Below are 18,694 nucleotides of genomic sequence, written 5' to 3' on the forward strand. Positions count from 1 at the left end.
TGTCAGTTAATCTGATGCATGTCTCCATAGCAAGTCACTTGTTGATGCTTTTACCCCAGAATTAGGCCCGTAGTGACCTTCGAGGTCTGGACCAGGCGCCAGCTTGAAGAACAACAAGTCCATCAATTTCTTAGGATGCCCATTGTACACCATTCTCAACACTGATCTTTAACACAGACTATTGCGCGCATACACATATACACAGTCTTTCCAAGGTTGGAGCTGATTAGGCTCCAGTTCTAACCAAAACATACTGATAGCATGTGCTTTCTCTCAGTGAGAGGTACAGACAGTTTTACAGGCAATATTAATCTTGACTCTGTAGTAAAAGGAAATATAAAATTAATAATATAATAAATTAAATTAAAGACAAATCCATATTTCATATCTGGATGCTGGACTAAATGAGCAAACACTGTTACTGCACTCCTGACATGTTAGGGGTGTGTGATACCTCAAAAATCCAAACACACGACACATGTTGCTATCAAGTGTTTTAGTGACGCACCACAGATCTCTAGGCCAGACCCTCAGACCAAAATCATAACTGGAAGGAATCATTATAATAATATAGGAAGATAAATATTGAAGGTCCCGTTCTACATGTGTTTTTAAAGCTTTGATTATGTTTACAGTGTGCAATATAACATGAGTTCATGTTTTGCGTGTAAAAACACAGTATTTTTCACACAATTTACTTATCTGTACAGCGCTGTTTCCTCTGTCCTAAAAACGGCCTGATGATTTCCTTGTTCTATGAAGTCCCTCCTTCAGAAATGTGTAACGAGTTCTGATTGGGCCAGCGCTTCCCGTGTTGTGATTGGACGGCAGCTTAGCGCACTTTGTCCGGATAGGTCCCGCCTCTTACCATAACAGGGAGATGCAAGCGCTGAATGCGCGCTCTTCTCCACGTGGGAGAGCAACAAGACCACGCCCCCTATTTGGCGTGTACTTGTGGGCGGAAGGTTAGTCAAAAAACGGTTCTAGTGACGTCATTCATGCCAGGAAGTGCAGGGGTGTAGTCCAAACCGGCCGTTCGCTGTAGGCTTTGAAAGGGAACTTCTGTTAAATAAAATATCTCGCTTGGCATTGAACTTTGAGCTTTATAATTTTATATATATATAATATACAGGTATATTAAATCGGCAGTGGATTTCAGAATCCCCCTTTCAGTAAACATGCTGACAGTTTAATGACTTGCAAGAAACTAATGCCCAAATGTTTTGAGGGGTAAGACTTTTCAACTGGGAACCAATGAGGCTAGTATATTTTGATCAACATAAGCAATTGATAAACAGACAACAGTACATACTGTAACTGCAATTTGAGAATTTCGGTTGTGATCATGAGAAATGCACCAAAGTGACTGAGAAAAAATTGTGTTATATATATTTTTCAGTGGTTCTTTCCTTGTTTTCTTATTCATTTTTGACAAACAATGTAGATATAGTTAACCCTAAACATTAGATATGGGAAATAAATTCCCAGCGGCTTTATGTCCTCCAGATCTAATATTTCACATGCCAGCTGCACACAGCTCTTGAATCCTGAGTCAGAAAGAGGTCAGAATGCTCTGAGGAGTCGTACCTTCTCAAACAGGCTTTGAAACAGATCTCGGTTCAGCACGTTCTTCCCGAGAATACAGCACATCTGTCATGATTAATTTATGACAGCGATGAATCTTGTCCTTTGGAAGTCCCTTTCTCCGCTCTCCTCCAAACATAATCAAGCGTGTCCTCCTCTGCGCTTCTTCAAAAGCGTGGCGTCTGCTGTCAGCTTTGTTTATTGTGAAGATGTGGTTAATACGGCAAGGGCCTCTATTGATCTGTCTCAACTTGTTTGCTGTATGTGCCACAGTAGGGGTATATAGAAGTACATTTATTACAGAGCAAAAATTCATATGCATCTGTGACACTGTGTCTTCCACAGCACATGGGCTCTTTATTTCGGTCTGGTACGGTCATGTCTCCGGGCTTGTTCAGAATCTGAACTTTTGTCTCAGGCTAAACTATCCAGAACTGACTGATGATAGCAGAGTAATGCTGACTTTTTGTTTCTGTGGAAAAACATCCAGAATACTCCTGCTCCCCCGCTCTCTAATTAGACTCTCTGAGTGAACACAGACCCACAGAGTGATTCTGGCACAGTGGGTTTAATGACCGTTTCACTAACCCATGCCAAATACAAGCAGCATGTTCCAATGGGATATTTTTAAAATTTGGGCTGAATATTTCCAACTAATGAATGAATAAATGCTCAGATACTACATGTGTATACATACACTTGAAATTAGTATGGCGATAGAAGAAATAGTGTACACTATCTGTCTATCCATCTGTCTGTCTGTTTGGGTCGTTTCGATTTTTTTAAAGTACTGCAGAGAATAAAAAAGTTATTAACTGTTTTCTTTATGAAAATATTTAAAAGTGTAATTTACTCCTGTTATCAAAGCTGAATTTTTAGCATCATTACTCCAGGCTTCAGTGTCACATGATCCTTCAGAAATCACTCATTTCTGATTATTATCAATGTTGAAAATAGTTGTGCTGCTTTTTGTGGAAACAGTCATACTTTTTTCAGGATTCTTTGATGAATAGAAAGTTTAAAGCTGCCCTACAATGATTTGAAACAATATGTTAAATTGTTCTCTGGGTGGCTTATTGATACAGTTATAACAATAACTGTGAGCTATAACTGTCCAGATACAGTTTTACAGGTCCATTTACAACCCTATAAATTGTCCCTAGGATGTAATGCTCTGTTTTTGCCTTATTTGGAAGGGTCATGAATATTAATGTTGAGCTCTGCTCTGATTGGCTTATTTTATCAGATCATTCGCGTGCAAGAAAGAGCTCGCGTTCGTGCGGTACCATGACTGTTGACATATTTGTATCTGTGGGAAGGATAGAATTCAAGTCCTCAGGTCTCCCGAACAGCCTGGAACATGAAGTGTGTCCATGCGAGCAGCTTGTTTACCTGAAGATTCGCTCTATTTCCGCCTGACAAAGCACATGTTTGGACAGATGCAAATGTTGGGGGCGTGCATATAAATGATCCCCAACGCTTGCATCACTGTTGGGTTTATGTTGAGAAGCACTTTTTTTTTCTGTGGAGTTTTGGATTCACGAGATTTACATATGAAGTAGAAGGCAATGATGTTTAAGACTCACAGTATGTGATGTCCATGTATTGAACTCTTATTATTTCACCATGGCAATTACATTTTTCATTGTAGGGCACGTTCCGGAATGACATCGTCATATTTATACTTTCCATTTTAAATGTCTGTGGAGGAGATATAATGTCATACGTGGTACCATTTGAAAGCTTAGAGTCTCTACTTTCTGGAGATATGCTTTATTTTGGCATTTGTTTTACACAAAGTAATGTATTTACACTAAATTACTCTGGTGCCATTTCTACCTGGATTTGGCCTACCCAAATTGAAAAGCCTCCCACACACACATACAGTGGTATAGGTTCAAAATGTTGGTGTCATTTTACAGGAAACCCTTTAAAGTTACATAAAACACTGATAAAAGTGATAAACATGTAAGTATATGTTGTGTAAGGTGTTATAACCCCCCCCCCCCCCCCCCCCCCCCAATTTTTTTTTAAAAAATAGGTGCTTTTAGATTTTTTTTATATAAATTAATTTTTGAAAGTGTGTAACTCAGGCCCTGTGTACTCTAAGAGCCTGCAGACAGTTTGGGCTGTTTCCAGCATGTATAATTAATTTAATGACACTGGGATATTGCATTTATATCCCTTCAGACCCATTTGAATAAATCTGTCATACAACATGACAGACAAACTTCTTTTTTCTACTATTTTCTGTAATTTAGTGGAAATAGCCCAAACTGTATGCAGGTTCCTTACACACTTTCAAAAATTAAATTTATGAAAAAAATTGGGGGTGTTATAACAGCTTAGACAACATATACTTCCATGTTTATCCCTTTTAGCAGTGTTGTATGTAACTTTCCTGTAAAATGACACCAAAATTTTGAACCTAGACCACTGTATGTGTGAATGGGAAGCTTTTCCATTTGGGTAGGCCAAATCCAGGCGGAAATCCCAAAAAATGGCAAGGAGTGTAAGAGGTTAAAAACAACTTAAAAACTAAACAGTGTCAGAATTGATAAGTTTCCAGTCATCATTATCAAGGCTTCTTTGAGGCAGTAGTTTAGTAAAAAAAAAAAAATGTGTCTGAACAACCTCCCAAAATAGATTTTTTGCTTTTTTTTTAATGCACTGTTGCAGTGTTTAGAGTGTTTTAAGGGCTGCTGCCTGCTCTAGGTGTTTGTCTATTGGTCAGATCAAAAAGACTTCAGCCTTACGAAGTCTGTAAATATGTCTTGAGTCCTTCCTAAATAATAGTGATTCTTATCTTATCAAGCACCGCTGATCATCTTCCAAGCTTTGGTCTGTCCCCTAGTGGACAGCATCAACATTGCACAACTCCAAATCTAAGCTCTTTTGCTGTATCTTCTTTATTTTTACAGTGTGTTTTAAAAAGCCTTGTACGAAAATTTCTGTTTGTTAGTTATCTACTTTTATATTCATGTTGTTACATAGGAATCAAAAGTGCTGAATATTTTAGTCTTTCACCACGACAATTATATTCAGTATTCAACAGTATTCGTCTTTATTTTTCTCTTTTTATATGCGAGAGACATCGAGGATACTTCTGACATATGGGTCAATGTGTGTGTGTGTGTGTGTGTGTGTATGCGTGCGTGAGTTGAGAGATCTGGGTGAATAGTCCGTGAGTTTTTCACACGCTTTTCAAATGCTCAGGATACGAGTGTAATGCAATTACGAGTGTAATGCTAAATAAAAACAAAATAATAAATATAATTAATATTAAATTTTTATAAATGCTATTGAAAAAATTCACATTATTTTATTAAATAATCATAAAATAATATCAAAATATTAATGGAATCATAATAACATTAAAATAAAAAGAAATGCAAAGCATTACAAATACTGTTGTAATATTTCACATTCTTTTTTAAATAATATGAAAATATTAAATAAATACATAATTGTATTACACACACACACACACACACACACACACACACACACACACACACACACACACACACACACACACACACACACACACGGTAGTGATTATTATAATTAAATGAAAATGAAACTGAAACTAATTTTATTAAATAATTTGACAATATTTAATATAATTTTTTTTATTATTTTAAAATTAAAATGATAAAATTATAAAGTTATTATAAAACATGTTCTGTTAGAATGAAATGCATAATAAAATGAAAATGATGATATGGTTGACATCACCATAATATTAAAATGTAATAATCATAAGCATTGTCTCTTTTATTTTAATTTAGAAACCACCTAGCCATATTGTAATAATAATTTGGCAGTAAGTTTATTGTATTAAAGATGATATTTAAGCTTTTTCTTTTGATTTTAGTCTTAAATGTGACCTGACAAGTATGAAATTAGTGTCCAAATGCATTTTGAGGCCACTGTATTTGAATACTATATATATATATATATATATATATATATATATATATATATATATATATATATATATATATATATATATATATATATATATATATACATATACATAATTTTTATTTATTTAAAAAAAATTAAACAATGCAGTTAAATTTGTTTTACCCAAATTGTGCAGCTCTCTTGTAGTTATTTGCGGTTTGCTTATGTCAGAGCATGTTGTCTTTGTATTTTAAAGGTTTAATGAGAAGAACGGTGTATAAAAAGGCTTGAATGAAAGCAAACTGATTTTGAAAGTCGCTAATGAGCATGTTCACACCCTCGTTGTGTTTCACACACATCCAAAATGTCAGGGACGTGAACATGCGGACACACACTCGCACAGCTGAGCCAATTTGTGTCTGCTCAGGCTCAAATTCACGCTGTCCCTCCCTGCTGTTTCTCTCTGCATCTTTCCCCGCTTTCCACTCTCTTCGCGCTCGCTCTGCGCGCCTCTCCTCATAGAACAGCATGTAACATTCTCAGTATCACGACACCGGAGTGAGTGTCTCTGTGATTGTGCGCTAACACACAGGCTGTGGCGGAGCGTCTTTTTCTCTGGTTGTAAAGCGTGGATCATGTTCTATTTTCAGCTGGTGATCATGGCAGGCACCGTTCTCCTGGCGTACTACTTCGAATACACAGACACCTTTCCCGTACACATCCAGGGATTCTTCTGCTTCGATAAGGCTTTCTCCAAACCTTACCCTGGACCGGATGAGACCAGTAACGTACCACCGGTGCTCGTCTACTCTCTGGTTGCTGCGATTCCTACTATAACTGTGAGTAGCCTCTGTCTTCCCTTCATTTCTCTGTGTGCTTGTGGGTAGTGAGAGTCAACTTAAACATGAGTGATAAAGGATGAATCATCATTTATTATCTGATATGTAAGTTACATGTAGAATCCAGATATCACAATTCTGTCAAGTGCAGGGTAATCTTGATAGCAATCAATAATACTAGTGGTCTAAATGTTAAAACATATACATACACTATATTGCCAAAAGTATTGGGACACCCCTTTAAATCATTGAATACAGGTGTCCCAATCCCTTCATGACCACAGGTGTATAAGATCAAGCACCGAGGCAAGCAGACGCTTCTACAAACATTTGTGAAAGAATGGGTCACTCTCAGGAGCTCAGTGAATTCAAGAGTGGTACCGTGATGGGTTGACACCTGTGCAATAAGAACATTTGTGAAATTTCCTCACTACTTAATATTCCACAACAACTGTTAACTTATTGGTATTAAAACAAAGTGGAAGCAATTGGGAGCAACAGCAACTCATTAAAATCACATAAAATCACAGATTTGTCATCGCATGCTGAGCACCAACTTTCTGCAGAGTCAACAGCTACAGATCTCAAACTTCATGTGGCCTTCAGATTAGCCCAAGAACAGTGTGTAGAGAGCTTCATGGAATGGGTTTCCATGGCCAAGCAGCTGCAGCCAAGCTTTACATCACGAAATGCAATGCAAATTGTCGGATGCAGAGATGTAAAGTACTCCACGGTATTCTGGAGTGACCAATCACGCTTCTCTGTCTGGCATTCTGATGGATGAGTCTGGGTTACACAGTTGCCAGGAGAACAGTACTTGCCTGACTGTACTGTGCTAAGTGTAATGTTTGGTGGAGGTGGGATTATGGTGTGGGATTGTTTTTCAAAGGTTGGACTTAGCCCTTTAGTTCCAATGAAAAGAAACTCTTAATGCTTCAGCAAACCAACATTTTAGACGATTTCATGCTCTCAGCTTTGTGGGAACAGTTTGGGGATGGCCCCTTCCTGTTCCAACATGACAGCACACCAGTGCACAAAGCAAGGTCCAAAAAGACATGGATGAGAGAGTTTGGTGTGAAGGAACTTGACTGGCCTGAGTGGAGACTGTGAGCCAGACCTTCTCGTCCAACATCAGTGCCTGAGCTCACAAAGGCGCTTCTAAAGAATGGTCAAATCTTCCCATAAACACACTCCTAAACCTTGTGGAAAGCCTTCCCAGAAGAGTGGAAGCTGTTATAGCTGCAAAGGATGGGCCAACTCCATATTAAACACTACTGATTAAGAATGGGATGTCATTAAATTGCAGGTACATGTAAAGGCAGACGTCCCAAAGCTTTTGCCAATATAGTTTAGATCTTCTGTGGAAGTTTTAGGATTAAAACAATTTTTATTCAATCATTGCATTCAGTCCGAATTGCCAAAATTGCCTATACCCTACATTTAATAATATATTCTTTAAATTGTAAAATGTAGGGAATGTCTTTGTATAAAATTTAGAAAACGTCTGGCCAAATTTTAGTTTTTTTTTTCTATTTTAGTAAATGAAGTCATGACTATAATATTACAATGTAAAACAAATTGCACAGATAGGGTTAGTATTACAAGTTCAGTGTAGAGGCGCATAGTTTCTTTACAAAGTGACATCGTCATCTTCTGACCTCACATGAATGATACAGCGCTTTTAATTGTTTTCGTGGATCTGTGTGTACAGAATCTGAAAAATGCTAAGGAAATTGTTGCCGTGTAAACATACTCTTATATTGCCTATGTCTCAGTAGTTTCTCTTAGACAAAAATGAGATTAAATGTAAATTGTTTTTTACTCCTGTGGTTCTCAAATGTTTCTCCACTGAAAAAGCGGAAAAGTCCACTGACATTTCTCATTAACGTCTCAAGTTTTGCCAAAACCTGATTCTTTGATAACCTTGGTGTTACAGAATTATCATATAAACCTTGATCACTGTTGGTGCAACCCAACTTTAGGAACTTTAATGAGAAACATTCGAGATTAAGTTGATACTGACATTAAACATAAGAGAAATGTCCTTGAGCAGTGACGGAGAAACCTCTGAACAACAGTAAAGAAAGTATAGACAGCAGCTTTATCTGTATGTGATGGTTTGTAGGCGCTGGTTTTACTGGTGTCTCCCTGCTACATTGTGAAGCGGAGGCAACAGATTGTGGGACCACACGGATCTGCCTCCCTCCTTTTCTGAGTCTGTCAGAGCCACGTGTGGTACTTCTAGTGTGTGTGTGTGTTTCTGGGCGAGTGTATGAGCCAGCAGTAGATCTGATGCCTGGACTACGAGCTTCATGTACGAGCGTACTGGCATGAGCCAAAACGCGCTCACACATAAAGTACAGCCAAGTGAAGACGAGGACGAGAGACGCATGAGAAGGTGTTTGAAATGAACTTCTGTTAGATTCATAAATAAGAGAGAAAGTACAAGAAATCAAGCAAGGCATAGTGGGATAGGAACAACGCACATGAGACTCATTTGGAGATGTTATGATGGCCGACAGGGGCTATGATTGATTGAGAATGAGAAAGGGAATGAAATGTGCAACATCTGGTGCTTTCACCCATCGGGACACAATCACTTTCTGTCCAACACACAGTGACACAGGGTCTCCAGGTTTTTTTGGGAATATCATGCATAAAATACACTATAAAACTCAAAAATAATAAGTGTAAATGTGAAATATTATTACAATTACTACAAAAGCTGAATTTTCAGTCACATGATCCGTCAGAAATCATTCTGATATGATGATTTGTTGCTCAAAAAACATTTATGATTACATCAATGTTGACGGTAATCAACAGCTGCTTCATATTTTTGTGGAAAGTGATTCTTTGATGAATAGAAAGTTCAAAAGAACAGCATTTTTTTTACAGGTAAACTGTAACTTACTTCCAAAATGTGTTTGGCTTACACTGATTCACTATGGTAAGCCTTTTATGTTTGTTTTAGACCTGTTGGGATGTTGTTATATAACTTTAAATTATGAACAATTCAAACATTAATATCATTTGTTCTACTCTCTTTAATTCGTATTAAGTAAAACAATAGCAGAGTGAGTGTTTTTAGGTTAATTTGGTGTGGCAGAAATCACTTGCGGTACCTTGACTCATATAGCCCCCATCTGATAAAATGAAGTGTTCATCAAAAATCACACACCACTGCCCATGGGTGACATGACATCAGTCATCAACATCAAACACAGACATCAGCTGTTTTAATAGTGTACATGTCAGCATGTTGCACTGACCTGGCTTGATCTTTCTAAAGTCCTATTCAGTTATTTTAGAAAGCCTTCCTGCAGTGCCAGAGGGAGGAGAGACATCCAGATCAGTCTCCAGCTCTTTAACTCATCCATCATTAGTTCCCTTCATCACAGACTACAAAAGAAGACACCAGTGCTTCATTGTTTAGACCTTTATCAGTTTATTAGTGGTCATTTTTTGTTGCATTTATTATTACTATGTAGTTCAGCCATGAAGCTCTAGAGGGCGCAGGTCCTTTACATGCAATCTGCAAGCAATCACAATCACATCTTTACTGCACGGCCAAAAGAACTAGGGGTGTTGAGGGTGCTGCCGATGACTGTTTTACTTAAAGTGTTAGGTTCACCCAAAAATAAAAAATTCTGTCATTAATTACCCACCCTCATTTTGTTCAAACACACAAGACCTTCGTTCATCTTTGGATCACAACTCCATCCTGGAGTGTCCTCTGAATTTGCCTCACCGGCACGTCATTCTGAATAAACACGTTTATGGCGCAATAACTTCGATCTTTCAAGTATTCATATTCTTGTGTAATTGTGTCTCTTGCTTGATACCCAAAATTTTGAATATTCCTATCTTATATGATTTATGACTTGCAGGGTTGGCAGAATAATAATTATACATGTTTAATAATAGGCCAGAGGAGAACCGGCACCCCGACTGAGTCTGGTTTCTCCCAAGGTTTATTTTTCTCCATCATGCTCTGATGGAGTTTTGGTTCCTTGCCACTGTCGCCTTTGGCTTGGCTTGCTCAGTTGGGGACACTAAAATTATGATCCAAGTTATTCAACTAAATATACAAATTACATTTATTAATTAGGTCATATTTAATTCTATAAACTATCCAAATCAAACTTGCCAAATCAAATTTTGTTGCAATATTGTCCTGTTTAACACTGTGAAGCTGCTTTGAAACAATCGTCATTGTAAAGGCGCTATATAAATAAAATTGATTGATTGATTGATTGACAAAAGAAGATATTTCTGCTACAATCTGAGAGCTATGCCCCTCCATTGACAAAGATTTAATTAACACTGTCAAGGTCCAGAAAGGTTGTTTCCAAATCCTCCACCACGGCACTGCCCGAAAAATCAAGCTCCGCCCCCAGCACTCTCCTGATAAAATATGTTCCTGCCCACTGCGGCTATGTATTACTGCTTGGAACGAGCTGATTGGCTTCTTCTGATCCCGCAGCCAATGAGCCTGTGTTTTCAACATTTAAATAGCCTGGTTCATTATTTGCTGTTAGCTAGTCCTGCAGTGAGCTATCAGAGTTCCTCTGAAACCCTCCACCTCCCCCAGCCCCACCTGCCAAATCTGCTACGGGATTTATGAATGTATATTTATCCATCAGCAGCATATCTTGCATGCTAACAGCTGCGTGTCTGTGTATCTATTAGCAGTCGCAAGTTTATACTTGCTCTGCATAAGCAACAATCAACAACAGCTGCAGCACGTCTATTAATTATTATTATTATTATTATTATTATTATTATTATTATTATTATTATTATTATTATTATTATTATTATGAAATGCAACAAGAAAATAACTACTCATAAGGATCCCAAACAAAAAAGCAAGCAAGCATCAAGATAAAATAAAATGTGTTCCATAACAATCAGATGAAATGTTCCTGTCACCTCTCACTGTCTCTCAGTGAATTTGATAGATTGTTTTCTGTCACCTGTTGTACATTCACACTGAGACTTCGAACTGTAACCACTTAAGCTGTAATGTCACTCAATGTACAGCCACAAATCCCATCAAGCTCTGTGATGTGTCTGCTTTTACTCACCTCTTTTCAAATGTGACACTCTTCTGGACTAGAATTGGCTTTCTTCATGTTTCTAAAATCTGATGAGAAACTATTTGACAGACAGATATCTAATTATTAACATGTTGTCTTATTCTAGAGCTTTCTGGTCAGATGTGAATGCTAGGTTTATTCCTGTGAAAAGTGGACATCAATATTTCGTAACATTTGTTTTCGCAAGGAAGGATGAAAGTAATAATACCCTCTCATTCAAATACACAGCAATGTTGTGCAATTCATAATGAGGGAAGTGATGTGCTGATTTAATATGGGTAAGTAAAAGACATTTGGGGAAACTAGAATATTTCCAACAGAATATAATATAATGCATCAATTAAAGAAAAAAAGAGTGTTTCATTTGAAGAGAACATGAGAACAAGAGACATGTTTGCATGAGTGATAGAGACTGATGAAAGAAAGCCAAAGATAAACACTCTCTATACCATATGATCAAAAGAGCCAAACTCCAATGCTGAAAGAATGTCAAAAAAGCAGTTAATAATTAATTATGTTCTGCTAAAAAAGTTATTTTCAAAAGCTGCAGGTGTTATTGGTAACTTTTATTCTCTGGAAATGTGATGGCGGACCGCACTGGTGCCTGTAACGTGAATCTGCGAAAACAATGACGTCATGCACATACGTATTACATGTTCAGTCTGTAGTGTTTCATCGCCAGCTAATCAATGTGATCGTTCAGACAATATAGTCAGAGGAAAAACTTCTCCATTTTAAATATGTCGTTATGTAAACTCATGATCATATCATGTTTCTGTTACTGTGACTTACTTCCGTTTAGCACCCAAGGGAATATGTTGGAAAAAGTTCATACTGCTGTGTTTCACATACAATTAACATATTCAGCTATCACAGATACAGGCTGTCAAGCTTGAAAAATGACAAAAGTGACATGAAACCACATCAAAAACGTTACATATGATGGTGCGCTAGTCTCAAAGCTAAATAAAAAAGAACACAATGATCGAACAAACAGAAAAAGTACATTTTGGAGTACATTAAAACCATTTAAATGTTCGGTTGGCTGTACACTGTAAAAAAAAAAAAGGCAAATTTTGGACTTTTGCAGTACAATCGACTTGGATGTTTAAGTTATTTCAACTTAAATTATGTTAAACTGACTTTTAAAAATGAGTTACATCTTGTATAACTAATAAAAACAAGTTTAACATTGTTTAACGTATTTTGATGAGTTAAAACAATGTAAAAACATATGTTGTCATAACTTATTGAACATATAATTTTTTACAGTGTAATACACCCCTAAACCGAGTATTGCAGTATTATAAATGATGTATTCGTGCACATCATTATTTTGTTAAATTCACATCTTTAATAAAAACAGCTTCCCCTCCCTCTTTCCCTCCCATCTCTTTTCTTCTCTTCTCTGATGATGTGTTTACAGGAACCTGTCAATCACATGAGATCCACCAAATCACAACCATCCAATCAATTCCCTGAACAACATTAAGCCCCGCCCTAGATATTTTTTCTTGTCTGAGAAGCCGTTTCACTCCAATATATGTCGCAACAGAGAAAAGACACTATCACAACTTCCGTTTTATGCCGACTTTAATTTATCAGCAACATAAAATCGCTGATATATGTTTCAGCCTGAGGTGGTGTAAATTGCATCAAAACAGCCTAAATATAACCTTTTGGCCAGAGGGAGGGTTGGAGCGTGCGGAGGGGAACAGTGATGCCACCTGAGAAACTGGAGCAGATGGCACTAGCTACTCGAGGGGGTGAATGCACTGGCCTTTCAACATATGTCTGAACTGTGCACTATCTGTCATGGCATGAATGTCCACTCGTAGCCTCAGGGAAGAGTACGTTTATGATCTGTTTTGCGTCACAATAAGAGCGAAGATGAAATGGGGTAAAGCAGCAGTGTCAGGCCTCTAGGCTTTCATTCATCACACATAATAAAAAAAGCACCGCTTGTCTGTCTGGTTTTGTGTTATGGAGCTGTGGAGATGAGCAAAAGGCGCTTTTAAACGATGCAGATGTATTTGTAGTATTTAGGAATGCCGCGTATCGCGTGATCTTGAAATAGCCATTTCTAGAAAATAATTGAACTGCAAAAACTGCAGTTAAACATAAGTTTAAGGGCAAAACTGAGATTTACGTTTTTAAAGAATTAATACTTTGATCAAAAGTGACAGTAAAGATATTTATATTGTTACAAAAACATTTCTATTTAAAATAAATCCTGTTTGTTTGATCCTAATATTCCTCAAAGAAATTTGAAACAACATGGATCACGGATTCCACGATGATTTCAACATTGATAATAATCATAAATGTTTCTTGATCATCAAATCATCATAATAGAATGATTTCTGACGGATCATGTGACACTGAAGACTGGAGGAATGATGCTGAAAATGAAAACATTACTGCTTTTACTGTATTTTTGTTCAAATAAATGCAGCCTTGGTGAGACTTTTTTAAAAACATTTAAAAAATATATATATAACTTTTGAATGTTTATATGTTAATGTCATGGAAACACTTCCCAATTTCATCTGATTTATCTAAATAATAATCTGGGTGTCTTATTTTTGGCATTCACAACCCACTGTAGTTCTGTAATATCTTGTATTGTTGTTGTTTTTCCAAAAATAGGATATTCAATAAGAGAGAGAAAAACAGAAACGTGTATAAACAAAGTGAATGGGGTGACATGTTGACTTAATGAATGTTAACTAAATATAAATCGTGCTCTTTCCATTTTAATTGGAGGATTTTTTTCTGTTCTGTGCTGTTATCTCTTATCATTTGCTATGATATCAGATACTCGTGTGGTTGTATGGTGGGAATTAGACTTCATTTCCTGCGGGTGATACTTTTCTGAGCTCAGTTGGGAGCCGCTGTGGTGTTGAGATCTGCTTTAAAATATACATTTAAATGAGAAGCGTGAGCCACAAGCCTAATCCCCCATGAAAGGCTATAAAAGCTGATAGAAGGATCTAGAGGCTCTGCTTTATCTCATCTAATGGTGCATAATTCACACTCAAACTGTTGTTCTCAGTCTCACCAACACACTATATTCGATGCACAACCACAACAACGTCAGATATAACAGTCGGATTTTAAGAGCAACTCAGTCTCCCTTATGATATCGTTCCAATGCCGTCCAAACTTTGTCTTCTGCATGAGTCATGTGGACTGACTGTGTGTCTGATCATTTCCTCTGTGTGTCTGTGCATCACCCATGTCAGTCTGCGTCAGCGGTCAGGTGCTAAACTGGGAAATGTGTGAGGTGAATGCCGTGTCCCTGTCCTTTACCATCTCATCCCTGACGTATCTCTCTGTCTCTTTGAGTTTAGGGTCTGGGATTTGATGTTGGTGTTTTTGGTCTCCTGTTTTTCTGCCATCAGGGAACTGCTTGTATGCCATGTACGGTTCAGATGTTTAGTTCAGTGGTTCTTAACTGGGTTTTTGTTTTACCATGTGGTGGGCCTACAGAAATAGTTTATTCAGGTCAAGTCACCTTCAATTATATAGCGCTTTATAGAATGCATTGCCTATAGTTTTAAAGCTAATCTGTTATTACAGTGATAACAGAAAAAAAAGATGCATTTCGGCTGTTATTCAGCTGAAGTCAGTTCTGTGTTGATTCAGGTCCAGTTTATCAATTATTAAATGAGTTCATTCCATCTATAAAGCAGTCCTTCAAAAAAATAATAAATGTCCCCATGAAAGCCATTGGCAAGGATCCTAAACTCCATCAGGAGAAAAGAAAACCTTGGGAGAAATCAGGCTCTGTCAGGGGCCAGTTCTCCTCAGGCCAACGAATGAACACGGTGTCATTATGATTCAGGCTGCATCACAAGTCAGAATTGATTTATTGTACCCAATTAAAGGTTCTGTTGTAAAATGTTAATGCTCTAAATAAAAAAAACCTGAAATGTAGTGTTTGCATGAATTGCATATATTTGAACAACATTTAGCAAATATTTTTAGCCAAGATTTTTAGTTAGTTACTTTTTTAGTTATACATAGTTGTTATTGTTATACATAGTGTCACGCCCTCACAGCCATCAGACACTGCCACGCCCACTCGTTCACCATCACCTGCATTCTAAACACCTGGGCACCATCACCAGTCACCCTATATCAACCTGGCTCATCTTCACACTCACTGTCTGGTCTTGCACTGATCCAACCTCAACTACCTGTCCTTCTTCGAAGCCCTCACCTGTCTTCGTCTTCGTCTTCACCTTCACCTTCATCTTTGTCTTCACCTTCATCGTCCTTCGTCTGAGTGTCACCACCCATCAAGTATCACCTGTGTCCATTACCTCTGATAATAAACTTTGCACTTGCGCTAATTCTTTTGTGTCTTTGTCTGACACATGGCAATATTTTATTTATTTAGTTAGTTAGTTAGTTATTTAGTTATAGTCTAATAAATCCATCCTATTTATTTATTTATTCAATGCAAATTTCATGCATCCCATCCCATGCAGGTTTTTTTTTCAATATGACTTTGTTTTTATAAGTTTTATAATTCGAGTATTTTTTTCTAAATGTTTATTGTGCTTAAGTAAATGTTTTTTTTTTTTAAATGTAATGCTCTTAAAATCAAAAATTTGAATGTAGTAAAGTTTCCATGAATTGCATAATTTAAAAAAATGCAAATTTTTTATCTTGACATTTAGTGTTACTTATATTTTAAGTTAAACATTTTCTTTAGAATTTTATTTTATTAGATCTGTATATTTATTAGATTTCAATATGTATTTTATTTTATTTTAATTTGAATCTTTATTTTTTTTTTATATTTTCACTTTAATATTTTATTTTATTTATATACAAATATGGTCTCCAATATTTTAGACATCCCTAACTTTCTCACACATAGTTCTTAAAGGGATAGTTCACCAAAAATGAAAATGTGATGTTTATCCGCTTAACCCCAGGGCATCCAAGATGTAGGTGTGTTTGTTTCTTCAGTAGTTAGAACAGAACGACCTTTGTGGTCTGCCAGTCATATAATAGATGTCAATGGGGTGTAATTCTATGAGAGAGAGAAAAACAAATGCACAAACAACTTTAAATTAAACCCTGTGGCTCATGACAACACATTGATGTCGTAAGACACAAAATGATCGGTTTGTGTGAGAAACCGAACAGTGTTGAGGTAAAAAAATTATATAAATAATATGTACAACAGCCACGAGCGCGCCATCAATTACGCTGGGTGAGGTCAAATACACAATTGAATCTTTTATATGGTTTATGTTTGGTTTATAAATGTCTTTTGCAGTTTGATGGTTCCATGCGCTCAGCATCCAATATGTCATTGCACTAAACACATGTGGTTGACACAAACCATGCTTATTCTCATAGCGACTGCAATCTGGGTGTATTTTAATATAATCTGGGTTGTTTTTTTATTACATTGCATAGTTTTGTTCATAGTTTTTAACTACAGAATGAGTATGTCAGGGAGCGGTGTAATAATTGTGAATAATATTCCTTTTTCTATTTGCATTGCAGAGTATCATTATTTAAACACAGATAACTGATGTGTATGTAGCTCTTACATTGCAAAGCAGAATTAGTCATGTTGATGAGCTGTTACTTGTCTTAACCGTAACCAGGGAGATCAGAAATAATGAGGTTCTTTCTGCTGTTGGCATTTGATTCAAATTCACATGGAGGCACAAAACGCCTGCCTAGCAAGAATATGCGCATGTTTCCCTGCACTATAGGATTTCAACCAAATGGAGCTACAACAAATGATGCCAAAACAAATGGGGTGGAGGATGTTCTGGCAGGCTTTTTGATTCATTTGTGTGTTTTCCTCCTCAGATTCTTGCTGGCGAGGTGATGGCGTTTTTCATGAGGTCGGAGGGCACGCAGGAGAAGACCATAGTCACTGCCGACTGCTGTTACTTCAACCCCCTGCTGAGGCGCATCATACGCTTCCTAGGTACATCTACATTCAGTGGAGAAGAGCTAACAATCAACCTTTTAGGGATTTTGGAAAAAAATATATTTGTGATATTAAAGTCATCATACACTCTAAAAAAAAAAGGTTTCAGCAAGAATCTTTCACTGATCAGTTCTTTAAAGAACAAGTGTTTGTGTGTGTGTGTGTGTGTGTGCGTGCGTGCGTGTGTGTGTGAATGACATTTTAATAATCTAAAAACCTTTTTCCTCTATTAAGAACTGTTTCAGATTCCATGGATGTTAAGGTCTTTATTGAACCTCCGATGCCAATAAAGAACCTTTATTTTTATGCAGTTTGAGTTTAAAGGGTTAGTTCACCCCCCAAAAAATTTGACCTCCCTTCATCTTCAGAACACAGTTTAAGATATTTTATATTTAGTCCGAGAGATTCTGCCTCTCCATTGAAAACATATGCACAGTATACTGTCCCTTTCGACCAGAAAGGTAAAAAAAAAAACATCATCAAAGTAGTCCATATCCGACATCTGTGGGTTAGTTAGAATCTCTTGAAGCATCAAAAATCAAACTTTGGTAATTTTACCATGTTACATTTTAGCATATTGATTCATGATTCAGATCGCCAATGTCACGTGATTTCAGCAGTTTGACACGCGATCCAAATCATGAATCCGCTGATTCACAATGCTGAATAAAGTCGTAGTTTTTGTTATTTTCGGACCAAAATGTATTTTCGATGCTTCAAGAGATTCTAACTAAGCCACAGATATTAGATATGGACTACTTTGAAGATGGTTTTTATTCCCTTTCTGGTCCTTCTGGAAAGGGACAGTATACTGTGCATACGTTTTCAATGGAGAGGCAGAATCTCTCGGACTGAATAAAAAATATCTTAAACTGTGTTCTGAAGATGAACGGAGGTCTTACGGGTGTGGAACGACATTAAGGCGAGTCATTAATGACATCAGTTTCATTTTTGGGTGAACTAACCCTTTAATGGGTAGTTTTTTTTTTTTTTCAACATCAAGATTTTAGGGAATGCATGTAAATGCAAGTTGATAAGAGCTGCAGTTATAATAAATAGCCGGTAATTTAAAAAAAATGTGTATATATATATATATATATATATATATATATCTATATATATATATATATATATATATATATATATATATATAGATATATATATATATATATATATATATATATATATATATATATATATATATATATATATATATAATATTTTTATTTTATTATGACCAATAATTAATATGATGGACAAGGACAACATTATTAAGTTATTTAATGTTTTTA

The 18,694-nt window shown here is 36.6% G+C and overlaps 1 protein-coding gene across 4 annotated transcripts in view; it reads left to right on the forward strand.

Moving 5' to 3' along the window:
• Window positions 1-18,694, forward strand: part of plppr2a (phospholipid phosphatase related 2a) — a 43,675-nt gene that overhangs the window by 19,506 nt on the left and 5,475 nt on the right. For 2 of the 4 annotated variants that reach the window (XM_067422575.1, XM_067422558.1), the window contains exons 3-4: window positions 6,144-6,332; window positions 17,279-17,399. In XM_067422575.1, the coding sequence (XP_067278676.1) occupies window positions 6,144-6,332; window positions 17,279-17,399 (310 nt within the window). Of the gene's footprint in view, window positions 1-5,953; window positions 6,333-17,278; window positions 17,400-18,694 lie in introns of those variants that run through there. The other 2 variants (XM_067422584.1, XM_067422567.1) reach the window with 2 other exon arrangements.

Source organism: Pseudorasbora parva, chromosome 2 (genome assembly GCF_024679245.1).
Source record: "Pseudorasbora parva isolate DD20220531a chromosome 2, ASM2467924v1, whole genome shotgun sequence".
In the NCBI taxonomy this organism is placed as follows: Eukaryota; Metazoa; Chordata; class Actinopteri; order Cypriniformes; family Gobionidae; genus Pseudorasbora; species Pseudorasbora parva.